The 20488-nt window shown below is 33.5% G+C and overlaps 1 protein-coding gene and 1 long non-coding RNA gene across 9 annotated transcripts in view; one reads left to right on the top strand and one right to left on the bottom strand.

Annotated features, from left to right (window-relative positions):
- The window catches only part of abca12 (ATP binding cassette subfamily A member 12), a 161131-nt gene that overhangs the window by 17218 nt on the left and 123425 nt on the right, over positions 1 to 20488 (top strand). For both annotated transcript variants that reach the window (XM_087268247.1, XM_087268246.1), the window contains 7 exons: positions 7826 to 7950; positions 8036 to 8100; positions 8452 to 8625; positions 13020 to 13213; positions 15509 to 15627; positions 16800 to 16903; positions 18149 to 18280. In XM_087268247.1, the coding sequence (XP_087124373.1) occupies positions 7826 to 7950; positions 8036 to 8100; positions 8452 to 8625; positions 13020 to 13213; positions 15509 to 15627; positions 16800 to 16903; positions 18149 to 18280 (913 nt within the window). The remainder of the gene's footprint in view (positions 1 to 7825; positions 7951 to 8035; positions 8101 to 8451; positions 8626 to 13019; positions 13214 to 15508; positions 15628 to 16799; positions 16904 to 18148; positions 18281 to 20488) is intronic.
- On the bottom strand, positions 2828 to 6295 carry LOC137496496 (uncharacterized). Of its 7 annotated transcripts, none has more exons than XR_015499782.1 (8): positions 6251 to 6295; positions 5617 to 5689; positions 4605 to 4662; positions 4422 to 4515; positions 4141 to 4298; positions 3950 to 4045; positions 3646 to 3775; positions 2828 to 2981 (listed from the first exon to the last, which is right to left on the bottom strand). It is a non-coding gene; the product is annotated as an uncharacterized LOC137496496 (long non-coding RNA). The 7 variants fall into 7 exon arrangements; XR_015499784.1 differs by having other exon boundaries at positions 3658 to 3775; XR_015499779.1 differs by lacking the exon at positions 5617 to 5689.

The following is a 20488-nucleotide window of genomic DNA, read 5'->3' as shown; positions in this document are numbered from 1 at the left end:
CAGAAGTGTGAGGTCAGTTGTTGTTTTCATTTCTAACTCCGACATGTTGATGCGTCACTGATGACATGATGATGGCAAAATACTGTCTCCATTTACTTTAGTCAGTGTTCATAAAGTTAAAAATACCCAGCTTGATCTGCAAAAGACATTATATTGTGGAGGATTTTTTTACTAAACCAGATCCGCATCAATTTATACATAGTCCACAAGTCTGTGGCATTGATGAGTTTAGTCCAGATCATGTTCTTTAAATATAATGCTGTTTTAATCTACTGTTATTTTATTGTATTGTAAGTAATAGTTTGAAGCTTACTTGGCATGTGAAACACAAAAGTACTAAGTAAGTTCTTAAAGTTGTAAATATCCAAAAACTACTGGTTTTCAAACATTAAGGTTAGGATAGAGTCCCCTTGCTTTCAAAAATTAAATTAAATTAAATTAAATTAAATTAAATTAAATTAAATTAAATTAAATTAAAAATATTTTCATTTAATTAACATAATTAAAGAAAAAAGAAAAAATTATTAAATAAAAAAAAAAACTTAAGAATAAATTAAATTATAAAATAAAAAAATTTAATTAAATTAAAAATAAATTAAAATAATTATTAATAAAAAATAAATAAATAAATAAAATAAATAATAAAAAATAATTAAATTAAATAAATAATTCAAAATATTAAATAAAAAAATAATAAAATAAAAGTTATGAGCACCTGAAGACATTTCTGAAAGAATTTTAAAGCTCTTTTTGCTTTTTGAATATTTCACGAGGGATCTAGAAATGATCAATCTCAAAGGTAACCGGGAGGTGCGGCAGAAACTCCTATGATGGCATTCCTTCTGTACCACTTCATTGTGCCTTGTTTTCTTTGTGTGCACACAACAGCTCATACTGTGTAGGAGGTTTAAATTCACATGACTGCTTTTGTGAAATCTTTCACCCACTGCTTGTCATTAAATCATCTTTCATGTGTTTTCTTAATAATCAGTCTATCCTGTTTCTTTTATGTGTAAAGGTTTTGCAAAAACGTCAGCATTTACATAACCATGTCTGTCATGTGCACTACCATATTTTATATAACCATGTATATATGATTAAGTGCTTTTGGAATAATACGGTATCCACATAGAAGTCAATGGCAATATATACAAATGACATATGACAATAATGACTTATAAGGTATAATCTTTTTATATATCCTTAATCCTACCAAATACCTAAACCAAACTGCTACCTTACTAATTATTAATAAGGAGGCAAATGTCAATGGTTGGTAATAGTGTGAATTGTACATTAAAGTATGAGCAAAAAAAAATTGTTTGGAAATACACTCACTGACACTTTATTAGGTACACCTTACTAGTAGTTTGTTGGACCCCCTTTTGCCTTAATCCTTTGTGGCATAGATTCAACAAGGTACTGGAAAAAATCCTCAGAGATTTGGATCCATATTGATGGGTACACTGTGGTCATAAAGGGATAGACATGGTCAACAACAATACTCAAGTAGGCTGTGGCGTTGAAACGATGCTCAATTGGTACTAATGGGCCCAAAGTGTGCCAAGAAAATATCCCCCACACCATTACACCATTAATACAAGGCAGGATGGGCATACATGTTGTTGATGCCAAAATTTGACCCTACCTTCCGAATGTTGCAGCAGAAATCGAGACTCATCAGTCTACACTGTAATCCCGAATAAGTTGACAAAACTCAAAAAATTTGAGGTAATCAGTTACGTCAAATTTTTTAAGTTATGAAATTATCTATTTTAAGTAAACAGAAACATTAAGTTTTGAGTTTGTTGTACTCATGCAAGACACTTCACCTAACTTAAAATACCCAAGTTACTCAGCTTATACGTTTTAATTGCAATTAACTTAATTGTTTTAATTTTCCAAACTTTAAATACTTAGTCACCCAGCTCATACATTTTAATACCAATTAACTTAATTGTTTTAATTTTTCCAAATTTTAAATACTTAGTCACCCAGCTCATACATTTTAATACCAATTAACTTAATTGTTTTAATTTTTCCAAACTTTAAATACTTAGTCACCCAGCTCATACATTTTAATACCAATTAACTTAATTGCTTTAATTTCTTTCAACTTTAAATACTTAAATCACCCAGCTCATACATTTTAATAGCAATTAACTTATTTTTAATTATTTATCTCACCTTTACATACTTAGTCACCCAGCTCATTCATTTTGATAGCATTTTTTAAAATTAACTTCTCCATCGTCAGTTTCACAAATAAAATTAGCCATTATTTTAATCTTTAAACCCCATAAATCTGTCAAAATAAATCTGTAATTTAAAACACACAGACAATACAATTTTAGACATTTATTGTTAAAGAAAAAATGTCCAGCAGTACTTTCAAATTTGTCTCCTATGCAATTACAAATGTCTTAAAACAATAAAAACTATTAGACGTAAAGAGATTGAAAATGAACACTATTCTGAAATTAATAGAATTTACCCACAATGTAAATATGATATCAGACATAAGAGCCTCAAGAAAAAACAACTATAAGTTTGATAAAATTTAATAATACATTAATAAGTGTAAAACTTAGTCTTAAGGCATTCGTTAAAAAAAAATAAGTGCACATTCTGTGAAGTGACTCGTTTAGTGTAAACTACACAGAAACTGTAAATATATATATATATATATATATATATATATATATATATATCTCGTTGAAGTCAGAATTATTCGCCCCCATTTATTTTTTCCCCCAATTTCTGTTTAACGGAGAGCAGATATATATATATTGTAGCGAGGCAGAGGGAAAACAGCAACACAGTTGGATAAGTTTACAGACAAGTCCCCGGAGGGTGCTTTATTTACAACGTGAATGGGGTGTAAACGGTGCTCTTCTTTAAGGTGAGGTGCTCTGGTGCTCCGGGAAGTAAGTGAAGGACAGTGAGTAGTCGGATGTGGGATCGTCACGAGCTGGAGTCTGCTGTGGAGAGACAGAGAGACAAGCGTTAGCGCATGGAGTCATTGGGTGAATGAAGCTCATCTTCTCCTTGCGTGGGCTTGGTTTATATGCCTCTCCACTAGATGACGTCCAGCTGTGAACGATCCTGTGTTGATGATGGTCCAGCTGGGTTGAATTAGCGACCAGGGCGACTGATTCTGTCATTTACTTATTCCAAACCTGTTTGAGTTTCTTTCTTCTGTTGAACACTTAAAAGGTTATTTTTGACCAAAAAAAAAAAAGCTGAGACCTGTAACCACCGATTTCCACAGTATTTGTTTTCCTATTAGAAAGTCAGTGGTTACAGGTTGTCAGCTTTACTTAACTTTTGTGTTCAACAAAAGCAAGAAATTCAAGCAGGTTTGGGACAAGTGAAGAGTTAGTAAATGACAGAATTTTACATTTGGACAAACTATCCCTATATATAATAAAATGCATACTTACCAATTAAAGGTAAATAAATGTTTTGAAGTTACTACCCCAGAGACAGTCTTTATTAAGTTAAAAAAAAAAATAAAAAGCTCTACATCAACTCATTCTTTAAGGTTTCCATGCTACGAGACTTTTTATTTTCCATCATCCATACCAAGCAAAACTTTTTGCACAAGTTCAAAGTCCTTTACTATATATTATGTGAAGAGCATACATTAATCCATACAAGACAAGAAAGGTCTGGAAGTGTGCTGTGGGTGGTGTCCAATTCATTCTTCAGGACAACAGAGACCCTCAGTGAATGCAGGGCCAATAAAGTATCTTCAGTCAGCAGGATTATCAATCTAAAAACATAATTCAAGGATATTAATGTAAGGACAGTATCAAAATGACTGAGCCAATATTATATGATTCATCAACTATTCTTGATTACAAATATGTTATTAAGTAAAAGTTTTCAAAACTTTCATCTTTTCATTAAACATGCCTAATTGTGAAAAGAATGAATGAAGTCTTACCAGGGTGTTCCTAAAGAATCTTAAGTCACGCTCACGCAGCAAGACCAAAAGACCTCTGATAACAGTAGTCCGTCATGAACTGACATCATTCAGTTCCTGGAAATCAAGAATCAATTTTTTAAAAATTAAAAAAATAATAATAATTCAAATTATATTTTAATGTATACTTTAACACGTGACCCCAAACATACCTGCTCATCATAAACCTTTAAAAGATTAGCCAGGGTATCTGCTGTCTTGCCAGTTTTGGATGCTGTTTGCCTTAAAATTGTCATCAAATTAAATAGGTGGTGGTCCAGTTTTGCAAAGAATTTGTGGGGAAAATTCTCATTTGTAACATGTTGGTACTCTGCAAACAGCAAAAAGAAACAAGAGAGGATTTCATAAAACAAACCCACACCACAAAATATACAATTCTAGAAAAAATGTATTAATATTATTATTATGTTTCATTTACTTATCTATTTTTTACCTCAGATGAAAATCAGGTGTTGATCAGATGTTGAAATCAGGATTTTCATGTTGTAAACTGAACTCAAGGTCTAGCTGAAGTTTCACTTTCCTTGCTGCAAAAGTATCATTGATAAATACACTGTAATATTTATTTTATCTGGATATGCCAGGCATAGTAGTACAAAATAAATATTTTACCCACCTTTCACATGCCTCCATTTAAGAACCTATCTGTAGTCAGCAACACCTGACCTTCAATTCTGTATGTACACAAAGTCACAGTGTCATTTAGCTGAGAGTGGAAGTAGTACAATTACATGATGTCTAACGTTAACCTCCAAAACGGTTAGCAATAGAGCTGATTATCATGTTAGTTGCTTTGATTTGATGAACACAGATTTAATTTAAACAGTATTGAAATTTCTAAAACTGAATAGGACGACAAAGAAATTTAAGGCCTGATTTTAAAAGCTAGAAATAACAAAACGTACCTTATTGTCTAATGATGTAAAAATATATAGACTAAAATATTTATATTTTTAAGATATAAATATATTTTAAGCTACAAAATTTGCACATCAGAAAACTGTCTTCTTTACCACGTCTTGAATATTTTGTTTTGTTATTATTTTATTTAATAACATAATTTTGTATTAATGTGTTATAGATATGCATACTTTGTTTTTTAGGCTGTTTATATTCTCTCCAGAGTAGACATTTTAAAAAATAGATTGAAAAAAAAAAACTTTTATCATACCTTTAAAATACATTTGACCTAAATGACATTTAAACTCACTTAACTGATCGCATTAATCAGGTAATCATTGATATGCAGAGATGTCGTCTTAAGCGCGAGGAAATATTAAGTGTTGATCAGTGCTGGTGATTGAGGTAAAGTTAGTTTTATATTTACACATTCAGACTTTCACCTTAATAATATAATTTCAGAAAGGTAATTTTTGCATATTCTTAATGGTGAAATCATATTAGCAGCCAATGACTTTCAAAGTACAACATTGTTCAGTCAAAAAAAATAGTGCATTTAGTGTAATGTTGTTTTCATGTCATACTTGCATGTGATTTCAGAACGAATAGACAAAGTACCATGGTAAACAATATATGGAGCGAGTCACAAGTTGTTACTAAATGAATGTATGAATATAAAACCAACTTTACCTCAATGTGGTAGTGTAAAATGAAGCTCTGCTCTGTACCTGCTCAGGTGAGGAGCGCAGCTTAAATGTTCTCCGTCAGGCTATGCTCATACATGGATCAGCAAGCAACAAGCTGCGTGTGACAGAGTTAAGTTTTGAGACTACGTTTTTGCGCGTCATCAGAAAATACCGTTAAGTGTTTAGTCGGAGATCATTTGAGTTATGATTAACGTTACGTTTCTTGCGCCTTTCGTTTCCGAAGTGCCTACAGATCGCGAAGATAATACCACATTCACAGACTGGATGGAGTTCAGCGCAGCGCCATGACATGCGGTTGTGAGAGCGCACGTCTCCATGACAACTTCAGCACAGGCTGAGAAAAGGCATACTCGCGCCAAGATTTAAATTTTTTTGAAAAATGTAATCTGCCGATTTTAAATATTTTTGTCTTTATCACACTCTGTTAAAATTCAGAGTTAACACATTACAACTAACGCTAACATTGCACTGATTCTAACTTTTTAAACAGTAATGTTAACGTTAGTTAGCAACAAGTGAGGCTAAATATGTTTTCTGTAATGTACGACATGTAAACGCACCCTGATTAACTCTACATTACATTGAACTGTTACTGTGATTATATTAATTAAAACATACATTTAATATTTCTTGGATTTGTAAATATTTTACTTACTGTAGTGTGAAGCGAGGCCGATCCGCCATCTTGAAAAAAACCAATGAAGCATGAGCACGTACGTGAACCTGGATGACGTCAGACGCAAAATCACTAGGCTGACAGAATTTGAGTTAATGAAACTTTAAAGAGACATTTTGTATAAATTAAACCCAGCAGAAGTGTTCACCTTACTTGAAAGATTAAATTTTTTCAAACTCAAAAATAAGAAAAAGTTCTAAATACTCATCAAGGTTAATTAAGATAAACGAATTTTAATGATTTAAGTTAATAGAACTCAACTCAATTAATTAGTTACAGCATTAGGGTTTACAGTGTAGGCAACATTTTTCCAATCTTCTATTGTGTAATTGTAGTGAGCCTGTGTGAATTGTAGCCTCAGTTTCCTGTTCTTAGTTGACAGGAGTGGCATCCGGTGTGCTTTTCAGCTGCTGTAGCCCATCTGCCTCAAGGTTCGACGTGTTGTGTGCTCAGAGATGCTCTTCTGCATACCTCGGTTGTAATGAGTGGATATTTGAGTTAGTGTTGCCTTTCTATCAGCTCGAACCAGTCTAACCATTCTTCTCTGACCTCTGACACCAACAAGGCATTTGTGCCTACAGAACTGTCGCTCACTGGATAATTTCTTTTTTTCGCACCATTCTCTGTAAACTTTAGAGAGGGTTGTGTGTGAAAATCCCAGTTGATCAGCAATTTCTGAAATACTCAAACCAACCCGTCTGGCACCAACAACCATGCCACCTTCATAGTCACTTAAATCACCTTTCTTCCCCATTCTGTTGCTCCGTTTGAACTGCAACAGATCGCCTTGACCATGTCTACATGCCTAAATGCATGTGATTGGCTGATTAGAAATTTGCGTAAAGAGCAGTTAGACAGGTGTACCTAATAAAGTGGCCAGTGAGTGCATATGCAAATTACAATTATGAGTTCATATGTGGGTTTCACATATATGAAATATATCATATATGCAATACATATTTTCAAATATTTCTATTGGAAATACAAATATGTAAATCATATATACAAATACATTACTTATATACTGTACATATATACAGTATGTTCATATATAGCCATATACAAAACAAATGCATATAATTATATTTAATGCATTTGAACAAATATACATATTTGGTTGACAAAAATGTCTGTAAGTCACCATTTTTGCAATATTTCAAAATATATTTTGTAAATCCAATAATGATTTTGGATATCATAAATACCATTTACATATATCTTTTTTCGCTTACACTTTATTTCAATGTACAATTCATGCAATTAGCAAACCCTTAACTAAGATTTTTAGCTCAGTAAACTACTAGTTATGCGCTTATTAACTAATAAAGCAGTAGTTGGGTATAGTTATTGGGTAGGAATGTACAATAAGAATATGCTTTATAAGTGCTAATAAACAGTTAATATCCTAATAATAGGCATGTAAATGCCAGTATAATGGTGTGAATTGTCACTTAAACTAATGTGTTACCCAGCTCTCTTTGTAAGTAACTAATTTGTCCTTTGATATAAAATATTTAGTTATTTAACATAGTGATGTTTCTGTTTTTATTTCAGTCTGCCAACACTGTTACATGGTTTGCCTCCTCTGGCTGATCTACCGAAAGGAGGACTGGTTCATGCAATCCTAAAAAGAGACACAAGTCATCCAGAACTCCAACAGCTATGGGACAGGATGCTTAGTACGTGCATAATGTGCTGCCCTTTAATACAATAAGATTCTATTTTTAATAACTGTTAATAAATCCCTGTTTTATTGTTTTAAAGATTCCAGCCTTCCTAATGCCACTTCAGTCTTGGCAGCTTTTAACAACACACTACTGGTTGATCAGGTTAGTGAGATGTTTTTATCACCTGAATCATGTTTTTAATGCTTTTGGTTGACTCCATAGTGAGTTATCTAACCACTTGAGCAATTTTGAAACCCAATCTTTTTGTATTTATTCCTCCAAACTGGTTTTCAGCATCAGGAGAACATTACACAATGTATTGCTGCGAACCTGTTATGATGAACCATGTATCATGTTACTGAAAAAAGAAAAGGAAAAAATAGGGTTATTGTCAATATAATTGCATAGAAAGTCAATATATTGTTATTGCAACAGACTTACATGTACAGTACCTATGACATGACCAGCTGCTTGCTTCACTGTATTTTATTTTAAATTCTTTCTTTCTTGTAGTCAATGGAGTCTGTTTGGGAGTCAGTGAACATCCTGAAAAAATCCCTATGCAGTTTCTCCATGACTGGCATGAATATATCAGCCAGTACCCTGGATCCATATACGCAAGGCCTAATAAACTTCTGTAGCTCCAACGACACGGTTCTAGAGTCATCTTTATTTACCATGAACCAGGTAAGGTCTGACTGCTGACCATGTTCATACAATTTCATTCCATTAACATTATAACAATTAATAATATTGTACCCCTTTAAGTAAAGTCATGATGTAATATTACATTTACAGGTCAAGTGTTTATGTTGGGCAAGTTGCTCTTTTAATGAATATTCTTTTTTACAGAAGAAGTTAGATTTAGCTTAAAGTGTTAATTAATACATTTATTTATACATTCATGAGTATTTAAAAATGAGTTAATTATAATGTGCCCCTTCAAGTAAAGTCATGATGTAATATTACATTTACAGGTCATGAATTTATGTTGGGCAATTTGCTCTTTTAATGAATATTGCTTCTTAAAGAATGAGTTAGATTTAGCTTAAAGTGTTAATTCATACATTTATTTATAAATTTATGAGTATTAGAGTTAATAATAACAACCCAAGCTCATTCTAAAAACGTAGTCTCGCGGACGTTTCTGGAGACAGTGGAATACGTCCCGGGAGGTACATACGGCTGCATTTATTTTTTTCAAGCGAACGCTACGGGGCGGTGTGATGCTGTTCCCTTTCGCGTTTGCCGGCCGGCCGGCCGGCCGACCGCTTACCTCCTTGTGTACCTCCAGCCGATTGGCCGGTCGCACAGTCAATCATTCAATTCAATTCAATTCAGCTTTATTTGTATAGCGCTTTTACAATATAGATTGTGTCAAAGCAGCTTCACATAAATGGTCATAGTAACTGGAACAGTGTGGTTCAGTAACTGGAACAGTGTGGTTCAGGTTTTAGTGTTTAAGTTCAGTTCAGTTTAGCTCAGTTCAGTGTGATTTAATCATTACTGAGAGTTCAAACACTGAAGAGCAAATTCATCGATGCGTAGCTCTACCAATCCTGAACCATGCGAGGCAGTGGCGACAGCGGAGAGGGAAAAAAAACTTCACCTGATGGGAGTAAAGAAAAAAAAAAAAAAAAAAAAAAAAAAAAAAAAACCTTGAGAGAACCAGACTCAGTTGGGCACGACCATTTTAATTTCTCCGCTGGCCAAAAGTCTTGTGCAGAACTTCATTCGCCGTGGTTTATGCTGGAAGATGGCCTCAATGAAGACTCGTCTGTCCCAGGAGCGTCGCTGGAATCATCCGGTCAGTCGGACAGCAGCCTCTGGTGGGTTCACTCGAGAACAGCGCGGGCGCGAACTGCACTCGCGAGAGGCGTTTAAGATGAGAAAAAGCGCACAACAGTGGCCTCTAGCGGATTTGCAAAAACAAAAACTGCAGCCGTACCTACCTCCCAGGACGTATTCCGCGATCTCCAGAAACGTCCGTGGGACTACGATTCCAGAATGAGCCTGGGTTGAATAATAGTGTGCCCATTCAAGTAAAGTCATGACGTAATACTACATTTACTGGTTTATATTAGACAAGTTAAAGAATATTTTTTCTTATGGAGCAATTTGCATTTAGCTTAAACTAAAGTGTTAATTAATACATTCATTTATACGTTCATGAGTTGTTAAGAATGAGTTATTAATAATGTGTCCCTTCAAGTAAAGTCATGACGTAATGTAACATTAACAGGTCATGAGTTTATGTTGGGCAAGTTGCCCTTTTAATAAATATTCCTTCTTATAGAATAAGTTAGATTTAGCTTAAAATAAAGTGTTACTTAAAACAATAATTTATACATTCTTGAGTTGTTAAGAATGAGTTAATAATAACAATGTGTCCCTTCAAGTAAAGTCACGACTTATTATTGTATTTACAGGTCATGATTTTATATTGGTCAAGATACACTTTTAATGAATGTTCTTTCTTATTGAGCAGGTCACATTTAGCTTAACTAGTGTTAATTAATACAATCATTTATATGTTCAAAAGTTGTAAAGAATGAGTTAATAATAGTGTGCCCCTTTAAGTAAAGTCATGACGTAATGTTATATTTACAGGTCATGATTTTATGTTGGACAAGTTAATGAATATTTTTTCTTATTGAGCGAGATGCATTTAGCTAAAACTAAAGTTTTAATTAATACATTCATTTAGACGTTCTTGTTGTTAAGAATGTCATTAATAATGTGCTCCTACAAGTAAAGTCATGGTGCAATGTTACATTTACAGGTCACAAGTTTATGTTGGGCAAGTTGCTTTTTTAATGAATATTATTTCTTATAGAATGAGCTAGATTTAGCTTAAACTAAAGTGTTAATTCATGCATTCATTTATACATTCATAAGTTGTTAAGAATGTTAATAATAATGTGCCCCTCCAAGTAAAGTCATGACATAATATTATAATTGCAGAGCATGAGTTTATGTTGGGCAAGTTAATGAATATTTTTTCTTTTGAAGTAAGTTACATTTAGATAAAACCAAAGTGTTAATTAATACATCAATTTATACGTTTATGAGTTAATAAGAATGTTAATTATAATTTGTCCCTCCAAGTAAAGTCATGACGTAATGTAATACTTACAGGTCATGAGTTTATGTTGGACAAGATAATGAATATTTTTTTTCTTATTGAGCGAGTTACATTTAGCTAAAACTACAGTTTTAATTTATACATCTATTTAGACGTTCATGAGTTGTAAAGAATAAGTTAATAATATTGTCCCACTCCAATTATAGTCATGACATAATGTCACATTAACAGGTCATGAGTTTATGTTGGCTAAGTTGCTCTTTTAATGAATATTCCTTCTTATAGAAAGAGTTAGATTTATCTTAAACTAAAGTGTTAATTAATACATTTATTAACAAACATGAACTAACAAGTAATTAAAGTAGTCATAACTCATGTGTCTCATGTTGTAGATAACGTTAGTCAATAGTATCTGGATGCAGCCTTTATGATGCAAGCTGAAATTGCATCACTCAACGATGCAATCTCAGACACAATGCACTCAATGGAGCGAGTGACGTCACTGTGATGGGTAGGGTTAGGGGTGGGGTTAGGTGAGCCCATTAAAAAGCATTGGTTGCTGCTCAGATTGCACTGCACCAGGTCTGCATAAAGACCCCTCTCAGTTTGCTAGTAGTTTACATATTAGTACATCAGTATTCATGTACTTTTGTTGTAAAGTGTTACTCAATATATTGATTTACATTTAGCAAGTCACTTTTTTGTTTGTTAGAAAGACAGTATGCATTGGAGGGTCTTTGTCATGAATAATGAGCACCTTTTTCACCTTTACGGAGAAAGACTGACCTTTAATTGGGCATCTGTGTGTAACTGAGAGTAAACCAGGAGACGCAGAACATGAGAAACAAGCTCTAGAAAAGAATCCTGTAAACTATATAGGTCAAGGCTGCCAAAACTCGGTCCTGGAGGGCCGGTGTCCTGCAGATTTTAACTTCACCTTGCCTCAACACACCTGCACAAGTGCTTCTAGAAGCCTAGAAAGAGATTGATTAGATTGTCCAGGTGTGCCTAAATGGGGTTGTAATCAAACTTTGCAGGACACCGGACCGAGAGTTTGGGCACCCCTGATATAGGTGAATGACTACAGAAATTCTGGAGTTGGCTCTGCAGACTCAACTCAGCTTTGGTTCATGAGCGATACATTCTTGAAAAATGAAAACATGTCTGAGCAATTTATTGATCAAGAATATTTTATCTCATAAATTGCTTAGGTGAGATTTTGAATCCAGACAAAATGTTATTTTTTTCTCTCCTTAAATCCAGTCACATCTACATTATTTAGCATACAATATTGAAGGTCAGTACCGTCTGCTGCTGATTCTGTTTCTATACATTTAGCATGTTTGCTGACCACACATGTACCTGCATTCTTTCAGCTTTTAAAATAGTTTTAGCTTACAGTTACAACATACACCGTTACATAAATACACAGAGTCAGAATGTGATGGAAGAAAAGCTTTCACTTTTGAAGGAGTATAATTCAGTAATAAAGATCAATGACAATATTCTGAAAAAACCATGAAGACATGAATAAGGAGTTTTGTTTGGAGGAATGTGACTGGCCTACACAGAGTCCTGACCTCAACTTGACTGAACAACTTTTCTCATTTTTTATCCAACAACAGTACTTGATCTCACAAATGCACTTCTAGAAGATTGGTCTAAAATTCCCCTATTAACACATTCCTAAATCTTGTTGAAAGTCTTCCTAAATAAGTTATAGCTGTAAAAGTTGGTCCAACTTCATGTTAAAACCCTATGGATTAAACTTTTATTAAAGTTTGCAGGCATGTAAAAGTAGATTGCTCAAGACATTTAGAAATATAGTGTATCTTCTTTTGTGTTCAACAAGAAACTTCAGTAGGTTTGGAAACAGTATCTGGGCTGAATTTAAATTTTTGTATGAACTATCCCTTAAATGTCAATGAAAAAGTCATTAAATAGATTGATAGATATTAGGATTTTATGTTATCTTTTTATTTGTGTGGGTTGCCAGGTATTGACCCAATGGCTGCTCAGTAACACAACAGAGGTAGTGGAAGTTGTTGGTGGAACTGTCATGGTCATGGATAGACTTCAGCAGGAGTCTTCAGTTTGGGACTTCTTACTTGGCCTGCGGGATGTCTTCCTGAAGCCCACAGATGAAGAGGTGCTGCAAGCTGGAGTAGGAGAGCTGGAGAATCTTAAGACGTGAGTTAAGTGTTCCAATAAAATGAGTTTAGTAAAAGTGTATTATTTTAATCATTTAAAAAATCATCGACAATGCATTAAACTGTTTATAAGTGAGATTCATAATTGAATTTCAATTTCTAATATATTTTGCTCTGAAATTTCTGACCATTAAATATAAAATAAAAAAATACAAAAAACTGCAGCTGTTTTCAAAATTTAGAATAATCAGAAATATTTATTGAGCACCCAATCAGCATATTTGATTGATTTTAAATTGATTCAGAAGATTCAGCTGCATCATGGGATTAAAATATATTTTATCACACAGTATATAAAAAAATAAATTTGAAATTGTAATTAGATTCATTCATTTTCCTTCGGCTTAGTCCCTTATTTATCAGGGGTCACCACTGTGGAATGAACCGCCAGCTATTCTAGCATACACTTTCTGACAAAAGTCTTGTTGCCTATCCAAGTTTTAGGAACAACAAATAATAACTTGACTTCTAGTTGGTCATTTTGTATCAGAAGTGGCTTATATGAAAGGCAATGGTCTTTAGATTTTGCTTATTTACCAAAATAAAATATGATCAAGGCTTGATTTTCAATTGTTAAATTATGACAATAAAACTTTGCTTACACAAAAATCTTGTCACTTTAACAGAAATAATATACAGTATAGAATATAAAGTTATGGTGCAGTTGAAAAGGAATTAATATCGTGCATGACTCCCTACACGATAACGACTGCATCCATACATCTCTGCAATGACTCAAATAACTTATTAATAAAGTCATCTAGAATGGCAAAGAAAGCGTTCTTGCAGGACTCCCAGAGTTCATTGAGATTCTTTGGATTCATCTTCAATGCCTCCTTCATCTTACCCCAGACATGCTCAATAATGTTCATTTCTGGTAAATGGGCTGGCCAATCCTAGAGCACCTTGACCTTCTCTGCTTTCAGGAACTTTGATGTGGAGGCTGAAGTATTTTGCCCTCTCTTACGGAATTTGCCTTCTCCTGTGGTTTGTAATGTTATGGCCCGCACAAATGTCTTGATACCTCAGGCTGTTGATGTTGCCATCCACTCTGCAGATTTCTCGCGGTCCCTCATACTGAATGTAACCCCAAATCAATGATTTTTCACAAAGATGCAGCTTTGATGAAAACACTTTTTAAAATCGGAATAATTGTTATATTGTATCTGGTCTGTAATCCCTACAGTGAAAAAATCACTGAATGAAGTAAATTAGTTTAACTTATAATTAAAAAAAGTTACTTTGACTTGGTGAAAAAGAGTTATAGTAACTCACAAACTGATTATATTAAGCAGAGCTCAAAACAAATGAACTATGAATAAATTGATTAATTCTATTTTTTGTGTATTAACGCTAATGCTATAGGAAATACCAACTGATTAAGTAGCTAAATCTGAACTCATACCGATTTGATAACTGAACTTAAAATATTTAAATGTCTAATTGTTTGATGATATCAACACAAATAATATATGTATATACATTTACTGTATATATTGAGTCACATAAATATACATACATTTACAACACTCACACATACTTATACCATTTGATTTCAAAACTTTGAATGGTTTGCCGCAATCCGTTTCCTCAAACAGGATGGCACGGTGGCTCAGTGATTAGCACTGTTACCTCAAATCTAAAAAGTCACTACTTCGTGTCCCGACTCGATCAGTTGGCGTTTCTGTGTGGAGTTTGCATGTTCGCATGGGTTTCCTCCAGGTGCTCCGGTTTCCCCCACTGGCCAAAGACATGCGCTACAGGTGAACTGGATGGACTAAATTGGCTGTAGTTTATGAGTGTGTATGGGTGTTTCCCACTACTTGGTTGCAGTTGGAAGGGCATCCGCTGTGTAAAACATATAAGTTGTCGGTTCAATCCGCTGTGGCGACCCCTAATGAATAAAGGGACTAAGCCAAAGGACAATTAATGAATGAATCAAGTTTTACAATGTGGAAATGTGGAAATTAAGATCCACTGTCAATGACAATACTTAACAATTGGTGAAAAAACCCTTCAGCTCCAAAATATACTGGATATCTTTCATTTCAGTACACTGTTGATGACAAGCAAAAGAACATTTCTGGGAATCACACATTAACATTGGCATCTCAGTGTCTTATTTAGGCCTCAAAATTCCCTCTATTCTGTATTTAACTTCATTTGAAATGACTCTGTATGTGCACGGCATTGCCATTTCGCCAGTGAATGTGATTTGCATGCTTACCATGTTTAGTGGTTTCAAAGAATCTCAGACTCTCTCATTTGCCTATAGTGCCTTGACCTTCCTCCAAGCGAGTTTTCCTCAGGCCAACATCTCAACTTCTCTACCACAACCTGTCATCAACAACGCCATAGACATTCTCACATACTTGGCTGCTTGGAAAGGCAGAGGTATGTTGAATTTGAACTATTAAACATGTTTTGTGAGCTGCATGGCAATAATAAGTGATAACATTTCTTAATAACCTATTTGGCAGCACAAGAGAGCGCTTATTAAATGAAGATGAAAGTAGTTTTGAAAAACTCACTGCGCATGTGTTTGAACCCACAGGCACTCACAAGGTTTTTTGATGATTGGTTGGCATGCTGGCATGAAATGTTCAGTATGTAGGGAAAAAGTTCATGTCTTTATTAAAGAAGTCATGGCTCTAGAAAGTTCTAGTCAGCGCAAACTGTGCTTTGATGACCCTCATATTGTTCCCAACCTGTATTTATTCTTTGTTGTCTACACCAATATGTATAAATCAAACAGTGACCATTCAAAGTTTCAAAGAGGACAAAAAAGTCACCCTTAAAGTAAACCATAAAACACACACGTTTCTGAGAAAGACTTCTGTTTAAATATTTTTAAACAAAATTAGTGAATATCATAGATTTTTTTACAGTGATTTACACAAGGCAACCTAATCAACGTCTATTAATGTAATAATAGGCTAGTTTATGTACCCAAAATATCCAGAGCATCACAGAAAATGATTTGTCATTTGAAATTATTATTTGACATTATGCTTAAAACCACTATGTACAGTGTGTTTTACCCATTTTTCAACATTAAGAACTTTTATTTTAACAATCTATATGCAAAGTCTAAAGCGCATGGTGCAAAAGGCACACTGTAAAAAGCAATTGCTTAAAAAAGTGAGCAAACCCATTGCCTTAAAAGTGGCAGGCTGATTTTACTTACAAAATGTCAAAAATTTCTGTTACAACTTAGAACTATTTAGTTCACTTCATTTAAAAAAATATATATATAATTATGCACACAGTTAACTTAATCATTTTCAGAGAATGCTCACTTAATTAAAAAAAAAAAAAGTAAAGACAGCTATCGCATTTTACAGTGTATTAAGGGTGCGTCTGAATCCACTTTTGCTGTTTTAAGGCCGGACAAATCATCTCTGCGCCCTAGTGTATGGTCTAACAGGGTTGTGCTTATTCTCTTAATGAGTTATGGGTGTGTTTTGAGCATAACATGATATGATATGATATGATAACTATATATTATGCCACCATACTTCACACTAGTCAAAAGTGCAGTCATCTTTTTATCTCGTTTTATATAGATACATATGTCAAACTGACTGATGTAATGAGCCCAAGCAGCATTGTTCTTCTCAGCTCAGACATGAAGGACCTTATCAGCCAAATCCAGATTCCTCTCGACAAGGTAAGCTTCCCATGGCTGCTCAGTCTGTTTTTTTTTTTTTACTCAACAATGTTCTCAGAGACTTTCAGAAAATAAATTCCCATAACACAAACACATTTTTACTCTCTTAGTGTATGCATGCAACAAAAGAGATTAGATACTGAGCTTTAAAGTTCCAATTGGCTAAAATGATATGGGAATCAAGTTTTCTTCTGTAAATAAGAAGATCCAAAATGCACACAAATAAAATGCATCACAAAATGTTACTAAGTAGCCAAAATATGTTTATAATTCTATTTAACGTCATGAATTTGAATGCATTTTGTTTAAAATTGTTTAAAATTAAAATTACCATCTTATAGTAAATGATTTACTGTATGTGTTTAATATTGACATAGACAACCACTGGAGTACAATTTGAAACATTTTGAAATATAATTATTCATTTGTCTTAATTGTTTATATAATAAAACCACCCAAAAGTAATTATTTATATGATAATTCTCAAAGTAGATTTTAAATAAATTATATAAATTGTAAGTTTGCATAAATCTATGGAATTAAAGCTCACAATTGTGCAAAAAAAAAATACTGTTGCAAAGATATATTTACTTTATTTCTAACAGATATTTTCTTAAATCTTTACTTTACTGAAATATGGGTGTAGCATGCAGGCTCTATGGTAAAATCAGATGCTCAAGGCATAAACTTTAAAATAATGACTTCTACTGAAAATGTTGACAGAGGTTTATGATATAAGAATTATAACGGAGCCTTAATTAAATGCATATTTTCGATGGAGAGATTTGAGGTAGTCATATAATTTTTATTTGAGATGATTAGTAAAAGCAGCCTATGCCGGTTTAAAAGGATTCAGTCAGTGTTTTCGTTTTGTAGTCTACATCTGTAATTTAAGTGAAAAATATCTAGAGCGGGCCTCTTTATTTTATTCTTTTTATGTAGTTTATTCTGTTTTTTCATGCTGTTGGAAACACTGAAGGTGCGTGTATATGCTGTTGTTCGCATGTTAAAATAAATCAGTATTTTTATAAGGCTGCCTTGTAGGCTGGACAAACGAAAACAACTTATTGCATTTTCGCTCCATTTTTGAATATCTGTAGTCAATGCACAAATGCACTATTAATGCTCACATTGGCTGTGTTTTGGGGAGAACCCAGTTATTTTACTCTGTTTGAAGATTAAGGTTTATATAAATAACTAATTACTCATTCACACCCACTCATACCTTTTAATCGACCTTCTCAGATTGCTGTGCTGTTCGCTGAAGAAGCCTTTCGCACTTTTTTGTGTGACCAAAACATCACTGCCTCCTATTGTTTGAGTTGGGATGTGAGCCAGGTGTTTCAAGGGATAGATACGTGGAAGGTTGCTGAACAGGTAAGGATCTCAGATATGCCAGTATTTTCCATTACTGGGTTATTTTTAGGAATGATTCATTTTATACTTCCTTCTAGGAGTTTAATAAGTGTTTGAGAATCAGAGAGCGAGAAAGTCTCAGTTGCAGTTCCTTGTTGGTACCTGCTCTCTTGTGGGAAAACACACAAACATCAGCTGAGCGTGTTACCTAGAAAACCAGCTTAGTCTGAACAGAAAACAACACTCTAGCCACTCTGAGACTGGATGCATAAATAGTATGTATGAGCTGCAGTCCTCCAGGGACCCCAATTAGACGTTCACCTCACCACAGAGGGAACTCCACGAGCCATATCCAATCACAATGAATGTGCATTCAAAACTCACACGGCGTGTACATATGAGAAAATGCATTTTAAGCCTGTAATTAGTAGAAGCCACAGTTAATTATGTTAATGTGATATACAGTGCTCAACATATTGTAAATGAGTATACCTCATTTTAAAAAAGAATATGTTTATCCATTTCTCAGTGAATATATGTAATATATTTTGATGAATTTGAACAAAACAGATTTATTTAACATATATATTAATTCAAATAATAATTAAAAAAAACAACTACAAACATTTTATTAATGAAAAAAAAATTAACACACACACACACACACACACACACACACACACACACACACACACACACACACACACACACACACACACACACACACACACACACACACACACACACACACACACACACACACACACACATACATACAGATGCTAGATGCTAGATGCAGATGCTAGATTAGCTCAAGATTTGGCTTCATTACTGACTAATCCAGGGGTGCCTAAACTTTTTCTAATGAGTGGCTTAAAACCAAACTTTATTGAGGGCTGTGGGCTGAAGATAACAATACAAACTGTATTTATTTCCTACAATTTAAATACACTTATTGCTTTAAATTATATTAATAATTGCATTTTATTTTTTAAAATTATAACTAACTTATTACAGTAAAACATAAACATTTCCATTAACAACACAATAGAGTTCAATGCTCATCAATTTCTTTTCCTGTTATCCCTCGAGTGACTACTTACATTAAAAAAAAAAAATTTGATTCCTTTACAAAACAAAACAAATTACAAAACAAACAAACAAAATGTTACTTTAAATTTTTAATTTTGATCTCTGTCAAAGACAATCACCCATTATACTTCTCTTCTCAAATGGGATGGTAAGCCAAATCAAAGATTAGCAAGGGCCAACTTTGGCCCACGGGCCTTAGTTTGGGCATCTCTGGACTAATCTTATGTATATGCACTGATATAATATTGTAAAGCTTCCTATAGAAATTATTAATTTAAATGAAAGATTTTTGAGGGTTGTAGTCATATATGTTGAGCTCTGTATGTAAACTGTTAACAATTTGCTTCCGAAGAAGTTCTAGTTAAACACCTTAAGTTGAACCCACTTGCCTTTTTGTCTTTATAACATTTTAAACACACTGTATGTATGTTATAAAAAGCCTCTAATATGCTTTTTTGCTTGTGAATTAATTTGCAAAGCTTTACCCCTTTATTAGACATAAAACCATATTTTCCAACTTCAAGAAAAAAATTGGTCCCACTTTATATTAAGTGTCCCTAACTACTATGTACTTACATCAAAAAATAAATACAATGTACTTAGTGTGTTTATAATGTATTTGAGAACACTTGTGGTGCTTTTGAGTTGGGATAGAGGTTGGGTTATGGACAGGTCTGGTGGCATGGGTAGATTTAAGGGTAGGTTAAGGTGTAAGGGATGGTCAACAGTGTATTTACAAATGTAATTACAAAAGTTAATTACAGATGTAACTACATACATGTATTTAATGAATTTAAATTCAAGCTTAGGTACACAGTAAATACATGTATTTACACAATAAGTACATTGTAACAAACTATTAACTACTGTGTAAGTACATATTAGTTAAGGCCACTTAATATAAAGTGGGACCAAAAAATTTAATCATAGAAAAAACTGTAAAAAATATTCCTTAATCTGTTAAACATCCCTTGCGAAATATTTGAAAAATAATAAATATTGCACAGAAGGGTAAATAATGTTGCTCTCACTTGTATATGTATCTATACCACAAAACTTTGCGTCACATGAAAGCTGAATAAATGAGCTTTCCATTGATGCATGGTTTTGGACTATATTTGGCCAAGACTTAACTAT

This window comes from Danio rerio, chromosome 9 (assembly GCF_052040795.2).
Source record: "Danio rerio strain M-AB ecotype USA chromosome 9, GRCz13ab, whole genome shotgun sequence".
In the NCBI taxonomy this organism is placed as follows: Eukaryota; Metazoa; Chordata; class Actinopteri; order Cypriniformes; family Danionidae; genus Danio; species Danio rerio.
The sequence above is the reverse complement of the archived record's forward strand: the minus strand, read 5'-3'. Positions and strand labels throughout refer to the sequence as shown.